This window comes from Trachurus trachurus, assembly GCF_905171665.1.
Source record: "Trachurus trachurus genome assembly, chromosome: 4".
NCBI classification, from domain to species: Eukaryota; Metazoa; Chordata; class Actinopteri; order Carangiformes; family Carangidae; genus Trachurus; species Trachurus trachurus.
Window position 1 is genome coordinate 34,495,476 of NC_139898.1, and position 16,561 is coordinate 34,512,036.

A 16,561-nucleotide genomic window follows, 5' to 3' on the forward strand; every position below is an offset into this window, starting at 1 on the left:
TCTCTTTAGCAACTGGAAACTTGAAACAGTCAAGTGGTTTGGAATCAAATGAACAAAGTACTAATGTCTCTTTTTGTGTGTGTGTGTGTGTGTGTGTGTGTGTGTGTGTGTGTGTGTGTGTGTGTGTGTGTGTGTGTGTGTGTGTGTGTGTGTGTGTGTGTGTGTGTGTGTGTGTGTGTGTGCAGGCTCAGCAAGGAGCTGCAGCAGAAGGACAAAGTCATCGAGTCTCTTCGCACCAAACTGAACCAGCATCATCATCATCATCATCAGCAGCATCACTCTAACCGCTCCGACACGCCGTGCAGCAGCCACGCCCTCTCCGACATCACCGACCAATCAGATGATCGCATCTCCTACGTGTCCGACGAGCAGGGGTCCACCAACGAGGACCTGGAGCTCTGCTCGGACGGGGACGCCGCCAGCGAGCTCGGTGCCGAGGACGGAGGGACGTCCCCCAGAGTCGGCACAGGTCAGATTCTGGGCTGTTTTACTTCATTAACATGTTCTTTTTTCAGAATAAAGGGAAGAAATGATAGAAATCAATTCAATTTATTTGTCACTTTCATGAGAAACCATTTGTTTAACATGGGAGCGAGAAGCCGTTCTCCCTGTCATGTTGTATGCAAAGATAAGAAAAGATAAAAGAGATAAAAAAAAAAGAGGCATGTTTAAAACAAGACAGTAATTCTAAAATTTCTAGTAAGACAGCAACGTTTTGTTGAATAAATTAATAGTTAGGAATAGATAAAATTACGAAAAGTACATTATATAGTATTTTCTCATTTACAGAGTGATAAAAAGAGATATACAAAATCCCCTTTGTAAGAACGTTTGACTCTAAAACTGTCTGTCAACAAAATAAAACAAGAATTTTGAAAGTGGCTTTATCCATTGTTCAGATTTCTGTTCTAGAAATGTATGCAAATTAGCGCATATTTAATTAGATATTGCCTCATTTACACATTTAAACATTAAATTTAACAAAACTTGTAATACAAAAAATAAGTGATAAACGTGGGAAGTTTCATGGTGAATTTTTTCATTCACCTGTGGTGTCTCACCTTAACAGTAAGAACTGGAAACGCAAAAAAAAAAAAACATACAACTTTTAAAAATCAAAATAAAACCCAAAACTATAAAAATTGAAAACATTAAACATAACAATTAAAAGTGGAGCTTCTTCTTCTTTGAACTTGGTGGTCGATATGACAACAAACAGGCATTACCCCAATGTCCCCAACTAAACTTTTATTTTGTAGTAATGAGTAATGAAGATGGTTAAGGGGAATGTATCGGAGTAAAAATACTCATTTTATTTAGGAAATGTAGTGGAGTAAAAGTACATTTTAATAACAAAGCACAGACACGTGAAAATTCTACTTACAGTAAATATTTGTACTTCATTACATTACAACACTGTGTATGTATATACATAGGCTATATATAATAAGAATAAGAAATAGAGCATAAAATGAGTTTGCAGCATTAAATATTGATTTGTATTAAAACAATTAAGCAAATCCAACATTAAGATTTAAAATTCTTAAAAAGAGCTCAGCCATAGGCCCATGAAGAAGAGAAATGTATTTAACCTGGATTTAAAAGTCTTTAAATTTCAGTTCTGCTGGTAGTTTGTTCCAGTTGTTGCAGCATCACAGCTAAATGCTGCTTCATATATGTATTTTTTTTTTTCTAGCTTTTATTTGTATGTTTAATGTTTTCCAACTTTTACTATTTTGGGTTTTATTTGGATTTTTAAAAGTTCTATATTTTTATTTTTCGTTTCCAATTCCTACTTTTTAAAGGACAATTCCAGTCAAATTCAACCTGGGGCTCTAGTTTCCTCATGTTTTAGGTCTAACAGGATGAATCTAGTTTGTCAAACGTCAGACGTCCATCGTGTCATCGTGTCATCGTGTGTCCTCTCGTCCCCAGACTGCGTCTCCCCCGGCAACAGCTCCATGTCCCTCCATCCGTCCGTCCCTCCATCCGTCACCTCCTCCCTCAGCTGTCCCAGCATGCATTGCTCCGGCTCGCCGCTGCACAAACCTGCAGACACGCAGAGCCAGACAGGTAGGGGAGGGGCCTGTGACTTCCTGCCTTCTCTAAGCTCCGCCCACTTTTCACTCCATCTTTATTGTGTCACTCTTCCACTCTTCTCCTCCTCCTTCCTCCTTCCTCTTCCTGCAGCTCCAGCCTCCGTCCTCCCCTCCGCCCCCCTCCCCCCTCCCTTCCCTCTTTCCCTTTCCCGTTCCCATCCCGCTGCCATCCCACTGAGAACTCCCTTCTCCCTGGCCGAGGTTCACCAGGAGCTGCAGATGCTGCAGAGGCAGCTGGGCGACAGTGAGAGTGCGTCGCTCTGATGTGCACGAGCGTGTGTGTGTGAAAAACTAACAGTGTGAAGTTCAGAACAAAATCAAAGCATCGTCATAAAACACAGAAACATTAAAGGGATAGTTCAACATTTTAGTCAAATTGGCCCATTACCATAATCCCTATAGTCATAGCAGTAGGTTCGTTACCTTTAATTGTCAGTGCAAGATGTTTTTAGAACGGCGGAGCAGAGCCGTGAGCTGCTCAGAGCTACGCTACGGAGGCTCATTATGGGATTTCTTGGTTTCAAACTAATCAAACTCATCAAATACACAATCCAACAACTGCACAACGCTCTGGTGGACAAGTTGTGACCTGCACATTCACCACACTATGAGATAATAACACAACGTTACCAGACAGAGTTGTTTTAGAGGGAAATACAGAGACTGCTTGATGAAAAACTGTCCCTGAAGGCAACGTGCATCAGCGGTTTTGCATGAATTTCCCTCTAAAACAACTCTGTGTGGTAACGTTGTGTTATTATCTCATAGCGTGGTGAATGTCTCAAAGAATCTTACATGTTCTGTCACTTCCAGTCACCTACAGCCTTGGTTACATCCACAAAAACAAAACAACCCATATAAGTTAATTAACAAAACCAAAACAACTAAAATTTTTTATATCTAGTCAAATTTTCAATGCATATTTCTTATTTTTCAATCTTAAATATCTGTACAACCCTTTCAATCGTTCCAAAGTTATACTATGCATTTGTTTTGAATATTCTCAGGCAATACTTTGTTTTTGGCTTTAAACATAACTAACAGTGTCTGCATTTATAATATATAATACCTCTAACCCTGACTTTGGAAATAAAATATTGGTTTGTTATCTAAATTCAGCTAACTGCTCTTTTCTGCACTAAACATAATGGCAGTATGTTGCTTACATACGTGTGTGAAAAACATACTTAATATATATATTCTTAATTTTTCTTCTCTGTTTCATTCAAGATTTGATTTTATTATTTGGTTTGGTCGATACAAAAATGAAATAAACAAGTTTATCTTCCTCAGCTTCTTTCAAACGGCAGCAGATGAGTCAGAGTTGCAGAGAAACAGATTAAACACAGAGGTGGAAATAATTCTTGTGAAATTAAATAATGCAAATTAGTTTTCTGCACCACTGACTCCAGGTCTGTTAATGAATCAGATTCAGATTCGTTTAATTCTCCCGAGTGGGAAAGTTCGAACTAAACAGAGAAGAAACAAAAACCACAGCTTCAAACTGGTTCATGAGGGATCGACTGACGCTGCTGCTGATCAGCTTTAACAATCCACTCGTCCTCGTGTCTTTCCCTTTCTCTCCCTCCTCCTCCTCCTTCTCCTCCTCCTCCTCCTCCTCCATCATTGTCTCTCTCTCTCTCATTAATCGACTCCACTCGAAGCCTAACGAGCTCTGAGCTCAGCTGGAGGATTTGCTGTGATTTGCCTGAAACGCTGATGAGAGACGAAGCTCATTAACAAACTCGTTCTCTGTCGGAGGAAATCCCTTCATCCCTCTCTCCTCTTCCTCTTCCTCTCTCTCTCTCGCTAACACACTGTAACTTTATTAAAGGGATACGCCAACATTTTTTTTTTTAAGTGTCTTGCCTCACTCCCGAGTCCATGACCAGCAGATAGACACCATCCTTTCCACTGTGTGTGCAGTAACAAGGGAGATAGAGCCGTATCGCCGTAATTAGCTTAGCTCAAACACTGGAAGTGTATGGGTAGTGTTAGCCTGCCTCCTACCTAAAGTCGCTAATTAGCTTAGCTCAAACACTGGAAGTGTATGGGTAGTGTTAGCCTGCCTCCACCTAAAGTCATCAGAGAAACTCTTCAGCAACTCTAAAGGGAAACCGGCGGGCCGATCTTCGTCTCAGAGCTGACAAAACTCTCCGGTAAGGCATCTTGAGCGGTCAAATGCCGCTAACGGGACGAGATCGGTCAAAACGGAGGGTTCAAGCAAAGACGGTTTATTTTGGTTCAAGCTAGCTACATCGAGGGTAGGTTAGCTTCCCGTTTCAAAGTAAAAGCACAAATTCTATCGTCATGGTTTTCTGTATGTAAAGGGCAACGGGTGTTTTATTTTGTGAAAGTAACCGGAAGTGCGTTGGTCACAACGGCTAGCTTGAGTAGCGCCAAATTCGTCAGAACAAAATTGTAAACAGCTGGTATTTAGACAAGTTAACGACACACTGCTGATCTAAACGGCTACTTTCTCACCTAAACATGTTTGAAATGTGGATAAAGTGAAATATATTTACAGAGTTTAGAGCTAAAATGAAATCAACTTCTGACTGCTGATTTCAGCTCGGGTAGGAGGCAGGCTAACACTACCCATACACTTCCAGTGTTTGAGCTAAGCTAATTAGTGACTTTAGGTGGAGGCAGGCTAACACTACCCATACACTTCCAGCGTTTGAGCTAAGCTAATTAGTGACTTTAGGTGGAGGCAGGCTAACACTACCTATACACTTCCAGTGTTTGAGCTAAGCTAATTAGTGACTTTAGGTGGAGACAGGCTAACACTACCCATACACTTCCAGCGTTTGAGCTAAGCTAATTAGTGACTTTAGGTGGAGGCAGGCTAACACTACCTATACACTTCCAGCGTTTGAGCTAAGCTAATTACGGCGATACGGCTCTATCTCCCTTGTTACTGCACGCACAGTGGAAAGGATGGTGTCTATCTGCTGGTCATGGACTCGGGAGTGAGGCAAGACACGTAAAAAAAAAAAAATGTTTACGTATCACTTTAATGTCTATCTCTGGTTCCTTCACTCAGTTTGTGTGTTTTGTGTGTCGTTGCTCTGCAGGGTTCTCCACGCCGCAGTCCAAACCTCTGCAGAGTTTCCCCTTCGCCCCCCAGCAGTCGGACCCTTCTGCCTTCCTGCCCCTCTCCTTCCACGGCTACCACCCCCACCACCACCACCTCCACCAGCAGCAGCAGTCCTCTCCGCCGTTCGGCAGCGCCGCCAGCAGCAGCAGCCTCGACGCCGGCTTGGCCATGAAGGCCGGCGCCAGCCTGCTGGAGAGCAGTGCATTGTGGGACGTGGCCTACGGCGGCGGCAGCCCCCGGCCTGTGAGACTCGGGGCGGAGCTGTCGTCAGGATCCTCAGGATACCAGTCTGGGGCCAGTCACACAGGTACAGACCATAAACCAGACTGGATCTGATCTTAAAGGGATAGTTCAACATTTAGTCAAATTGTCCCATCACCATAATCCCTATAGTCATAGCAGTAGGTTCGTTACCTTTAATTGTCGGATATGAGATAATAACACAACGTTACCACACAGAGTTGTTTTAGAGGTAAATACAGAGACTGCTTGATGAAAAACTGTCCCTGAAGGCAACGTGCATCAGCGGTTTTGCATGAATTTCCCTCTAAAACAACTCTGTGTGGTAACGTTGTGTTATTATCTCATAGCGTGGTGAATGTGCAGCTCACAACTTGTCCACCAGAGCGTTGTGGAGTTGTTGGATTGTGTATTTGATGAGTTTGATGAGGGAAACCAAGAAATCCCATAATGAGCCTCCGTAGCGTAGCTCTGAGCAGCTCACGGCTCTGCTCCGCCGTTCTAAAAATAGCTTGCACCGACAATTAAAGGTAACGAACCTACTGCTATAATAATAATAATAATAATAATAAATTTTATTTAGAAAGCGCCTTTCACGCCACTCAAGGACACTTTACAGCAGTTAAAATCATCAAAAACACAGAATAAATCATCAATAAACAATACCAAAACAAAACACACAGCACGGAATAATCAACATTAAAAAGCACAGAATAAACAACAATAAACACATCAGTAAGAATGAATAATGAAAAGAACAAATAAATAAAACTGTGCAGAATAAAAGGGAAGTGTTAGGGTGAGGGGTGGTGGGGTGGATAGGCAATTTGAAACAGGTGGGTTTTGATTTTTGTTTTGAAAAGAGGGAGAGAGTCAATGTTACGGATGTGAGATGGTAAAGAATTCCAGAGTCGGGGAGCAGAGCGACTGAAAGCTCTGCTCCCCATGGTGCTGAGGAGAGCAGGGGGGACAGTGAGGTGGAGAGAGGAGGAAGATCTGAGGGAGCGTGCTGGAGTGGCAATGTGTGCTATGACTATAGGGATTATGGCAATGGGCCAATTTGCCAAAATGTTGAACTATCCCTTTAAATCCTGATGTGCTGCTGCTACAGAAGTGATGCTCAGTGTAGTGGAAGTGCTCCTCCTCTTCCCTGTGGTCCCTGATCTGACTCAGTGACTCATCAGGCTCATTAGCCTCGTTAGCGTCGGCTCTCTGCTGCTGACCAGTGATGACTCAGTCGGTCAGGACCGACTCTGCTGATGTCATCCATGCAGAAAAATAAAAAAGGTCACGTTACGCACAAAAAGCCACGACAGGAAAAGTGTAATAACACGAATACGGCCCTACAACTACTACACGTCCTCCTAATTATTCAAATCCACTTTAGCTGACTTTATCTGAAATTCTTGTGCAGATATTTGAGTTTCTAAATAAACCAGATCATTAGCCAGTTGTTGTGCATGAACTGATGTGCACAGACTGCACAAGACTAATACGTATGTGTTACCATCGTCCATTACAGGAAGTCAAAGGCTATTTCTATTTCTTGGTTGAATTTCTATAATTTCTGTCAAGTGTTTTGTGTAGTTTTGTCTCTTATTCTCGTTGGTTTTTGATACAATTTTACTCACCGTCAGTGGCGCCGCCAGAATTCAATTTCAATGTACGCACAGAAACGGCAAACAACAATTTTTTTTTTTCGGGGGGGGGGGGTTGCTGTGCTTATCATACCACGTAGCAATGGGACATGTCGCTCACCTACTGCACAACTGAAAATATTGTTGCGACCCCGCAGTAATGTTTAAGTTGTGTGATTTCTGACTGACTGTGAATGTGTACGGGCAGGTAGCAGGTATGGTTGGATGAGAAACTGAGGGGCCTGGGTGAGTGTGAGGAAGACCTGTTTGTGTGTGTGTGTGAGGAAGAGCAAAGGAGGAAGTGAGAGCTGTCAGATAAGTTTGTGTTATGTTGTTGTAGTTACCTCGGGTTGGACGCTACAATATCAATAACAACGTGTGCTTAACATCGACGTCGGACGCGAAATAGCTGCGGAGCGGAGTCAGTTTCCTTTCGGTGCCGTTAACAGATTGTGGCAGATGCGCCAGAGCGCGCACCTCTGTGCCAGGCTCGCGCTCTGCAGCGGTTTGTGTTTGTTCATCTTAACAGAGCGCGTGAGAGATTAACACACACATTCACACAGGCTGAACACACATACGGGTTACACATACCCACAGACACACAGCTGATGGGCCGAGGCTCCCCCAGTGGGTGCTCAACCTGGAATCGGCGCCTATGAGTCCATAATCGCGGTGCAGAGAGTGAGTTTGGAGCTGGAGAGGAGAGACCGTCATTATTGCTGCTCTGCTGCGTGTTTGTGATCGTGGGTTTGGATCTCTTTTTTTTTTCTCAAATGCCTGGAAAAGGCTCAACCGTCTTTTTGACATTTCTCTACTGGACCGGGCGTAATCATCACATAGCGGTAGTGTAATAGGCGCCAGAAATGAAAAAGAGACAGATGACATGACGTAAACGACAATCACTGGCTTTTACGTTAGGCTTCCAGTGATTGGTTTAACAATCAATGAACTCAGCACGTTTAGCCTGTTACAAACAACAAGCGTCTTTATCACACCCCCTCAAAATAAACAAAATTGCTTCTTTTTTTTTCACCAATGATAAAATTGTACGCACAGTGCGTACAGGATTCCGGCTGGCGGCGCCACTGCTCACCGTAACCCGTAATCTCTTGTTGATGACAGATAAGACTACACAGATATACACGTAACATGGTAGATGATGAATAACCTTATCCACCGCTCCATGGATTGATTTCTCACCAGGAGAGGAGGGTTAGAGACACGGAGGAGGAGGAGAGAGACCGTTCATCTTTAACGTTTTGAACGGTCTGGATCTTGTGCATGAGGTTTTTTTTTACTTGTGTCTGTGTCTGTGCAGGTTCAGACCTGATGAAGGAACACCTGAGGGAGGTGAGGAGCCTGAGACAGAGACTGGAGGACTCGATCCAGACCAACGACCGGCTCAGACAGCAGCTGGAGGACCGACTGGCCCGGACCGCCACAGAGACAGGTAGTTGGTCCTACTGTATGCACTGCAAAAACTCAAATATCTTACCAAGAATATTTATCCTATTTCTAGTCAAAATATCTAATTTCTAGTCAAAACTAATCTCATTCTACTTAAAATAAGACTCATCACATTAAAAGCAGCTTGTTTTTAGACACTTTTTACTATTTTTAAGCAGATTTTCACTTGAAATAAGTAGAAAAATCTGATAGTGGAGCAAGTTTTTCTTCCTTATTACAAGCACAAAAAACTTGCTTTCACTGGCAGATTTTTCTACTTATTTCAAGTGAAAATTAGTTTGAAACAAGTGAAAATGATCTAAAAACAAGTACATTTTTAGGTGATGAGTCTTATTTAAGTGGAAAGAGATTAGTTTAGACTAGAAATGAGACAAATATTCTTGTAAAGATTTTGAGTTTTTGCAGTGTGTTGTCTGTCCTTCATGGGTTAATGCACGGTTCAAAAACACTGTAGATGAACCGGCTCCTTGTCAGTTTGTTGTTAAATGTCCAGGAAAAGTCAAAGTCAAATGTATTTGTATTTGTATGGCACGTTTATAAAACAACCATAGTGCTGCAGGAGCCTGAGCAGAACACAAATACACATTCATGCTCCAGTTCCATACACAAACACAATTAAGTCTGAGTTAAAGGACAAGGAGAAGAGATGCGTCCTTAGCAATGACTTAATAATATTGTTGGATGTCTTTATCAGTCTTTATAAATGTAGGAAGTTTGTTCAGTCACCTTTGTTTTTGCATCGGGAGCTTGGTTTTTCTAAAAGAAGCTGGTCTGAAGACCTCGTCACTCTAACTGGGACTTGAAGGCTTAAAAGGTCACAGATAGATAGATAGATAGATAGATAGATAGATAGATAGATAGATAGATAGATAGATAGATAGATAGATAGATAGATAGATAGATAGATAGATAGATAGATAGATAGATAGATAGATTAATACTTTATTCATCCCTAAAGGGAAATTCACATTAGTCAGGCAGCTAAAAATGACACAAAACATGAACACAAAAACGTGTTAAGAAGTATTGTATAACACAATTGCAGCAGGAACAAATGACCTCCTAAATCTCTCACTTCTGCAGCAAATATGGAGGCAATAGTCTGTTTAAAATCTTAAAAACAAACAATAAAATCTTAAAATCAATCCTTAACTGGACAAAAAGCCAAAACTGCTGTGATGTGATCAAGTTTTCTCTTTCCAAGTTAAAAGACGAGCAGCTTTTGTAGTCTTTGGAGCCAGATGTTGGTGTGACTTTGGCTTCTAGGAGCCAGAACTGATAGAAACTACTGTAGTTGAACGAGGCTGAACGTGTGTTTGGTCCTTCTCCTGTCCAGGTGCTCCCACCAACATCTACATCCAGGGTCTGGACTCGGTGGGTCAGCTCTCCACCGAGATCCGACTGCTGAAGGAGGAGAACGTCAGTCTGCAGAACCAGCTGAAGCAGCTCACCAGAGGTACGACCTTCATCCTCCTCATCCTCATAAATCCACGTCGATTACATCGCCCCACACAGGAAGTCAAACGCACCGAGCATCCAGTACATTTCAAAATAAAACACAATGACAAACTTTGAAGTCATCAATCAATCTGAGCAACCTAAAGCTAAACAGGACGTCATGGTTGGAAAAATATAATAATCGGAGGTGGAAATCCATGATATTTTAGGATACAACGAACCTGATCTACAAGAACAAGCTTCAGAGAGTTTCAGGTTTAGTTGTAGGACATAAACCAGGTCAGTAAATACCCTACTGGTGAATGTTGAAGCTTTGACATGCGGTCAAAAAGGCGGTTGCTCCATACGACTACAAACCCTTTGTAATATGATGTTATTTATGGCTCTTCAACAAGTCAAAACAGTCCCATTTCCCCATTAGACAATGTTTTTAACATAAAGCAGCTGAAACCAGTGGAAAGTTTAGTGGTGGTGACGTCAGTCATGTGACCGTGTACTAGTCCGTTAGCCTAACATTAGCTTTTTACTTCTGGACATCGCATTAAAGGAGAATTCCGGTCATTTTTGACCCCTAAATCGTTGTCCTGATGGTCACCCAGTGTTGTGGAGCAAAAAACACAACTAAAATTCATGCAGGCAAACCCGAGTTACCATGGCTACCCGGTGCTAGGGATAGCCACAACGCTAAACTATGGGGCCAAAATAAATGGTCGTAGATATTCTGGACATTACCACTGCACTGCTCCACCGTTTATTTTAGTAAAGAAATAATCACAACAAGGACAAAGTGTTAGTTTCTCTCTGTGATGGGATAGTAATGTCTTTCTGGGATGTTTCAGAGTTGGGCTATCTGAGGTGAGTGGCTACATGCAAAAACACAAAGTTTATACAGTTTCTACTCTCCACTATATGAGTTCAGTGGTGTCTCTAAGGATTCCAGTCATGTACCAGAGATATCTGATTGTTTTCTGAGTGTTTGTTGTGGTTGAAAGAATTGCCCCCATGGGTTAGCGTTGTGGCTAATATCCCTAGCGCCGGGTAGCCATGGTAACTCCGGTTTGACTGCATCAATTTTAGTTGCGTTTTTTGCTCCAACCAACACTGGGTGACCATCAGGACAACGATTTAGGGGTCAAAAATGAGCTTCAGATACGGTAGAAAAGGAGTTCATACAGTATGTGAAGATGATCTCACTGAACTGAACTTGTAAGCATCATGTGTTGCAGAGGGCAGTGAGGAGGTGGAGCAGCTGAGGGAGGCGGCGCTGCAGGACCGCTCCCGGCTGAAGGAGGCGGAGCTGGAGGTGGAGCGCTGGGCGGAGCAGAGCAGGAAGCTGCAGACCGAGGCCGAAGCTCACAACCAGGAGGCGACGCAGCTGAGACAGGAGAGACAGAGGAACCAGGAGACCATCAACAGGTACTGTAGCTACCCAACACGCTGCTTTCATTGGTCCTCGTCACAGAATGAGAGCAAATATTCTCCGGTCTGGTGGCTGAAGGAGTCTCTCCATGTTTCTCCTTCTCTATTTACATTTTTCAGACGAGAAGATAAACTATTCAATATTTTTTTTCATTGAATGACTATTCAATTATTCGAAAGTCATCCCTAAAAAAACTGTCATAAACATCAATGAATGCTTATGACAGCTGTGGTTAAGTGTCATTCGGTAAGTTATGTCACTTTTGATGCAAAGTTGACATTGTTTGAGATGTTTTTGTTCTGACAACTTGACATAAAGACAATTTAAACTGTCATAGCAGACCTAATGGACAAACTTTAAAAATGATGTCAAGTTCTCATAACAAAAACATCTCAAACAATGTCAACTTTGCATCAAAAGTGACATAACTTACCGAATGACACTTAACAACAGCTGTCAGAAGTATTCATTGATGTTTATGACAGCTGTTATGTCAATCTAATGAATACCTATTCAAGTAAAGTGTTACCGAATACTCTTAAAGGAATAGTTCACCAAAATATGAAACTCAGTTATTATTGCCTCCCCCCTCATGCTGGTGAATACTCCGGAGTAGTTTTTTATTCCTCAAAGGTCATCTGGAGACCCGGGAGGCCGGTTCCTAGTCCACCCAAAACTTTATATGAGAGTAATACTGTAGGGCCTGACACAAAAACGTCCATAAAACTACACAAAAACCATTTAATATTCCTCCACACTGCTCGTCCACTGCAATCCAAGTGTCCTGAAGGGAGATAGTCCAGAGTTTACTGGAAACTACATAATTTAGGACATTTTTACAGCCTCAACAGTCCTGGATTGGGCCCTAACGACACTTGGATTGCGGTGGACGAGCAGTGTGGAGGAATATTAAATGGTTTTTGTGTAGTTTTATGGACGTTTTTGTGTCAGGCCCTATTACTCTCATATAAAGTTTTAGTTGGACTAGGAACCGGCCTCCCGGGTCTCCAGATGCACTTTGAGGAATAAAAAACTACTCCAGAGTATTCATCAGCATGAGGGGGAGGCAACAATGACTGAATTTCATTTTTTGGTGAACTATTCCTTTAAAGGCTGGGGAGTTGTGATGTTGTTGAGAAAAAAATATTCAAAATTCAGAAGTTTGACTATTTTTTTCAATAGACAAAATAATTTTAGTTACCACACAGACACAAAAAAAGTGCAGAAAACAGGTCCTGTTGTTGTCATCTTCATCTTCATCTTCATCTTCATCTTCATCTTCATCTTCTATGTCGTCAGACTGCAGCATGAGCTGAGCGTCCTGCAGCAGCAGCTGTGTGAGAGCCGCAGCCTGGTCCACTCCCTCCAGTGTGAGCTGCAGGTGTTCCACCGGGTGGGCGGAGTCAGCGCCAACACACACACAGGTGAGAAGAAACGTAACATTGAACTGGTAGGAATTTAAATGTTAGCGTGTCATTTGTAATTTAAAAAAAAACTAAACTAAACAAAAGAACGATTAAAATAAACGTAAACATTTAGTATTTAGATATAGCTCAATACGATGGAGTATTAGGGCCACGTTGAGAATAAAAAAACACAGACTTTGAGAATAAAGTCATAAGTTTACAAGAAAAAAGTTGTGCATTTCCTACGAGAAAAAAGTTATTACAAACATTACTAGATTAAAGCTGTAAATTTATGAGAATAAAGTCGTAAATTTTCGACTTTATTCTCGAAGTTTGTGATCTTTTTATTTCTCAACGTGGCCCTAATACTCCGTCGTAAGCTCAATGACAATTTATGATCTGAATATTTCAAACATTTCCCCTGGGGATTAATAATTGATAATATATTAAGAGATACTTGGAATATTTTGTGTAAACAATGAGTAATGTAATTATATTTTGATTTTATTTGATTTTACAACACATTTATAGTGTTGTGAAATTAATTAATGCAGAATAATGGTTATAATTGTAACACCATGATTATTTCTCTGACAATAATCGTACCAAGAACATTTATAATCGTGACATCCCTAGAAACACCGTTCCACCAGCACGTTACCAGTTACACTCGTGTTCAACGTGGTCACAGTGCGTCGCTGGTTAAGCCGATTGGATCACGATCTGTCCTCGATGTGTCTTGGGTTCTTTACACCTGTACTTTCATGTGATGAAGCTCTATCCGATTGTAATCTGATTACTGAGAACACATGTTAGTTCCAGGTGGAAACGGGCTGAACAGAGACACCACGAGACTCTTTGAACAGAGCACCTGTAGTTCTACCTGGCACCAGAGACTCTGAGTCATCATCCGAATGTGTGTGTGTGTGTGTTTCAGGTCAGGTCAGTGACAGCGGCCAATCAGGACACAGCGCTGTGACCTTTGACCCCAGAGAGCTGCACATGCAGCTGGAGCAGCAGCTGAACGGACAACACAAAGTCAGGAGGACGCTGTTCAACGGTCAGTTCACCTCAAGTTTCCATCTCCTCTCTCAGCTTCTCTCTGCAGCTCTAGCAACAACAGGTCGGTGTCAGCCAATCAGAAGAGAGGAGGAGGCCTCTGAGTCTCTCTTCTGATTGGCTGACTGTTTTCTAAACTGATCTAATAAAAAAAATAGAGTAGATTTCAGAATAAAACACTCAGAGAAACTTAAAATCCTGCAAGTTGTTGTTGGATGGATGGTGGGTCCAGGTGGTGAGGGGGCGGGGCTTAGTTGTGACATCACAAAGTGACAGGAAGTCCTGACGGCTGGTTTTAAGGCTCAGTTTCTGAATCCAGGCTGTGTGCATTTCTCTGTGGACTGAGGCTTTGATACTTTCACAGTATTAATATAGAACCTAGAGCTGCTTTATAATCACACTACACATGGACATCTACCTTTATACTGTATGGAGCTTTAACACAAACATCTACCTTTATACTGTATGGAGCTTTAACACAAACATCTACCTTTATACTGTATGGAGCTTTAACACAAACATCTACCTTTATACTGTATGGAGCTTTAACACAAACATCTACCTTTATACTGTATGGAGCTTTAACACAAACATCTACCTTCATACTGTATGGAGCTTTAACACAAACATCTACCTTTATACTGTATGGAGCTTTAACACAAACATCTACCTTTATACTGTATGGAGCTTTAACACAAACATCTACCTTCATACTGTATGGAGCTTTAACACAAACATCTACCTTTATACTGTATGGAGCTTTAACACAAACATCTACCTTTATACTGTATGGAGCTTTAACACAAACATCTCCCTTTATTTTGAAGGAGCTTTAACAACCATCATGTCTTCTCTGTGTGTAGACAACGTCCCGTCTCCACCTGTGAGAGACACTGGACTCGTCAGTCCTTCGTCTCCTCTCCACTCGCTGCAGAAACCTGCAGAGGAGCCCGATCGTGGTGAGACATTTGCATCTTTTTCTTTCTCATAAACTCCTCCCTCCTCCTCCTCCTCCTCCTCCTTTTTTATTCCTAATCCTCTTGTTTTTCTGGTTTCCTCTTTAGCGACGCCACACGGTAAAGTTCCCGGCAGCGGCTCCTCCTCCTTCTCCAGCCGCCACGTGGTCGGCCACGTCGACGACTTCAAGGCTCTGCAGCAGCAGATCCTGGAGGGTGTCGCTCTGCTGCGTCAGATGGAGGCGTCGCTGCGCTCCCTCATCGTCTCCGCGCTGCAGGAGTTCAACCTCAACCAGGTGAGACCGCGGCCAGGAAGTCAGAGAGCAGCTCCTGTGGTTTTTCTTTTTGTTAAAGGTATATTATGTGTAGGAATTCCCCCCATCTAGCGGTGCGGTTGCATATCTGAACGTATTCTTGATGTTGCATTCACGTGAAATCGGGCAGACGTCAGACGCTGCATGTAACAGGATAAACAAGCGTCTATGTAAACACACTGTAAAAACTCAAAATCTTTCCAAGATTATTTGTCTTATTTCTTGTCAAAACTAATCTCTTTCCACTTAAAATAAGACTCATCACCTGAAAATTAACTTGTTGTTAGATCATTTTCACTTTTTTCAAGCAAATTTTCACTTGAAATAAGTAGAAAAATCTGCCAGTGGAGCAAGTTTTTTGTGTTTGTAATAAGAAAGAAAAACTTGCTCCACTGTCAAATTTTTTCTACTTATTTCAAGTGAAAATCTGCTTGAAAGAAGTAAAAAATGTCTAAAAACAAGCTGCTTTTAATGTGATGAGTCTTATTTTTAGTATAATTAGATTTATTTTGACTGGAAACGACATTTTAACTAGAAATAAGACAAATATTCTTGGTAAGATTTTGAGTTTTTGCAGTGCAAGTGGTCCGCCAGCACGAGGCAAAACAATACAGGCCTGACAACATGTTGTCATGGTGATGTGGTATTGTTTTACCGTCTTTCTCTGGTGGAGTAAAATGACATCCGGTTGGTTTGCCGACGGCCGTCTGCCTGACTGCACCTGAATGCAACACCAGTGCCTCCGTCCTTCCTCACACTACACAGTGGTGACAGTTTTAACAGGCCGTTTCCGTGGTTACCTACGGTCACGATGCAACATGGCCGCCTCGGTTCGGTGCGTCGCCCACTTATGTATTTGTAACGACTTGTAACAACTCATTCTAAGGAACCAGAAAGCTTTCATTTGTAGCAGCTGTGATTCACCTTCAGGGAAATACGGATTTATGAAAGACATGTTTGATTTTTGATAATAAAAAGCCAAATAAGTTACAGACTGGGGCTTTAATATGTTGTGTGTTTGTGTGTCTTCAGCCTTCAGACTCGGCCGCGGCCAGGAAGCTGCTGTCTGACACTAAAACCCTGAGACAGATCCTGGAGGAGGCCGACTCGCTGCTCAGGATGTTCTGGAGAGCGGCGCTGCCCAACGCCGAGGAAACCAAACAGGTCAGGACCAGAGCCACGAGGCTGCACTGCAAAAACTCAACATCTTACCAAGAATATTTGTCTTATTTCTAGTCAAAATGTCATTTCTAGTCAAAACAAATCTCATTATACGTAAAATAAGACTCATCACATTAAAAGCAGCTTGTTTTTGACACTTTTTACTTCTTTCAAGCAGATTTTCACTTGAAAAAAGTAGAAAAATCTGATAGTGGAGCAAGTTTTTCTTTCTTATTACAAGCAC

General features: G+C 42.0%; 1 protein-coding gene across 2 annotated transcripts in view; it reads left to right on the top strand.

Annotated features, from left to right (window-relative positions):
* The window catches only part of pde4dip (phosphodiesterase 4D interacting protein), a 157,308-nt gene that overhangs the window by 137,424 nt on the left and 3,323 nt on the right, over positions 1-16,561 (top strand). For both annotated transcript variants that reach the window (XM_083969576.1, XM_083969577.1), the window contains exons 29-40: positions 186-469; positions 1,936-2,073; positions 2,191-2,349; positions 5,177-5,506; positions 8,395-8,526; positions 9,880-9,999; positions 11,228-11,417; positions 12,721-12,845; positions 13,765-13,887; positions 14,750-14,845; positions 14,951-15,138; positions 16,189-16,320. In XM_083969576.1, coding sequence (XP_083825702.1) covers positions 186-469; positions 1,936-2,073; positions 2,191-2,349; positions 5,177-5,506; positions 8,395-8,526; positions 9,880-9,999; positions 11,228-11,417; positions 12,721-12,845; positions 13,765-13,887; positions 14,750-14,845; positions 14,951-15,138; positions 16,189-16,320 — 2,017 coding nt within the window. The remainder of the gene's footprint in view (positions 1-185; positions 470-1,935; positions 2,074-2,190; positions 2,350-5,176; positions 5,507-8,394; positions 8,527-9,879; positions 10,000-11,227; positions 11,418-12,720; positions 12,846-13,764; positions 13,888-14,749; positions 14,846-14,950; positions 15,139-16,188; positions 16,321-16,561) is intronic.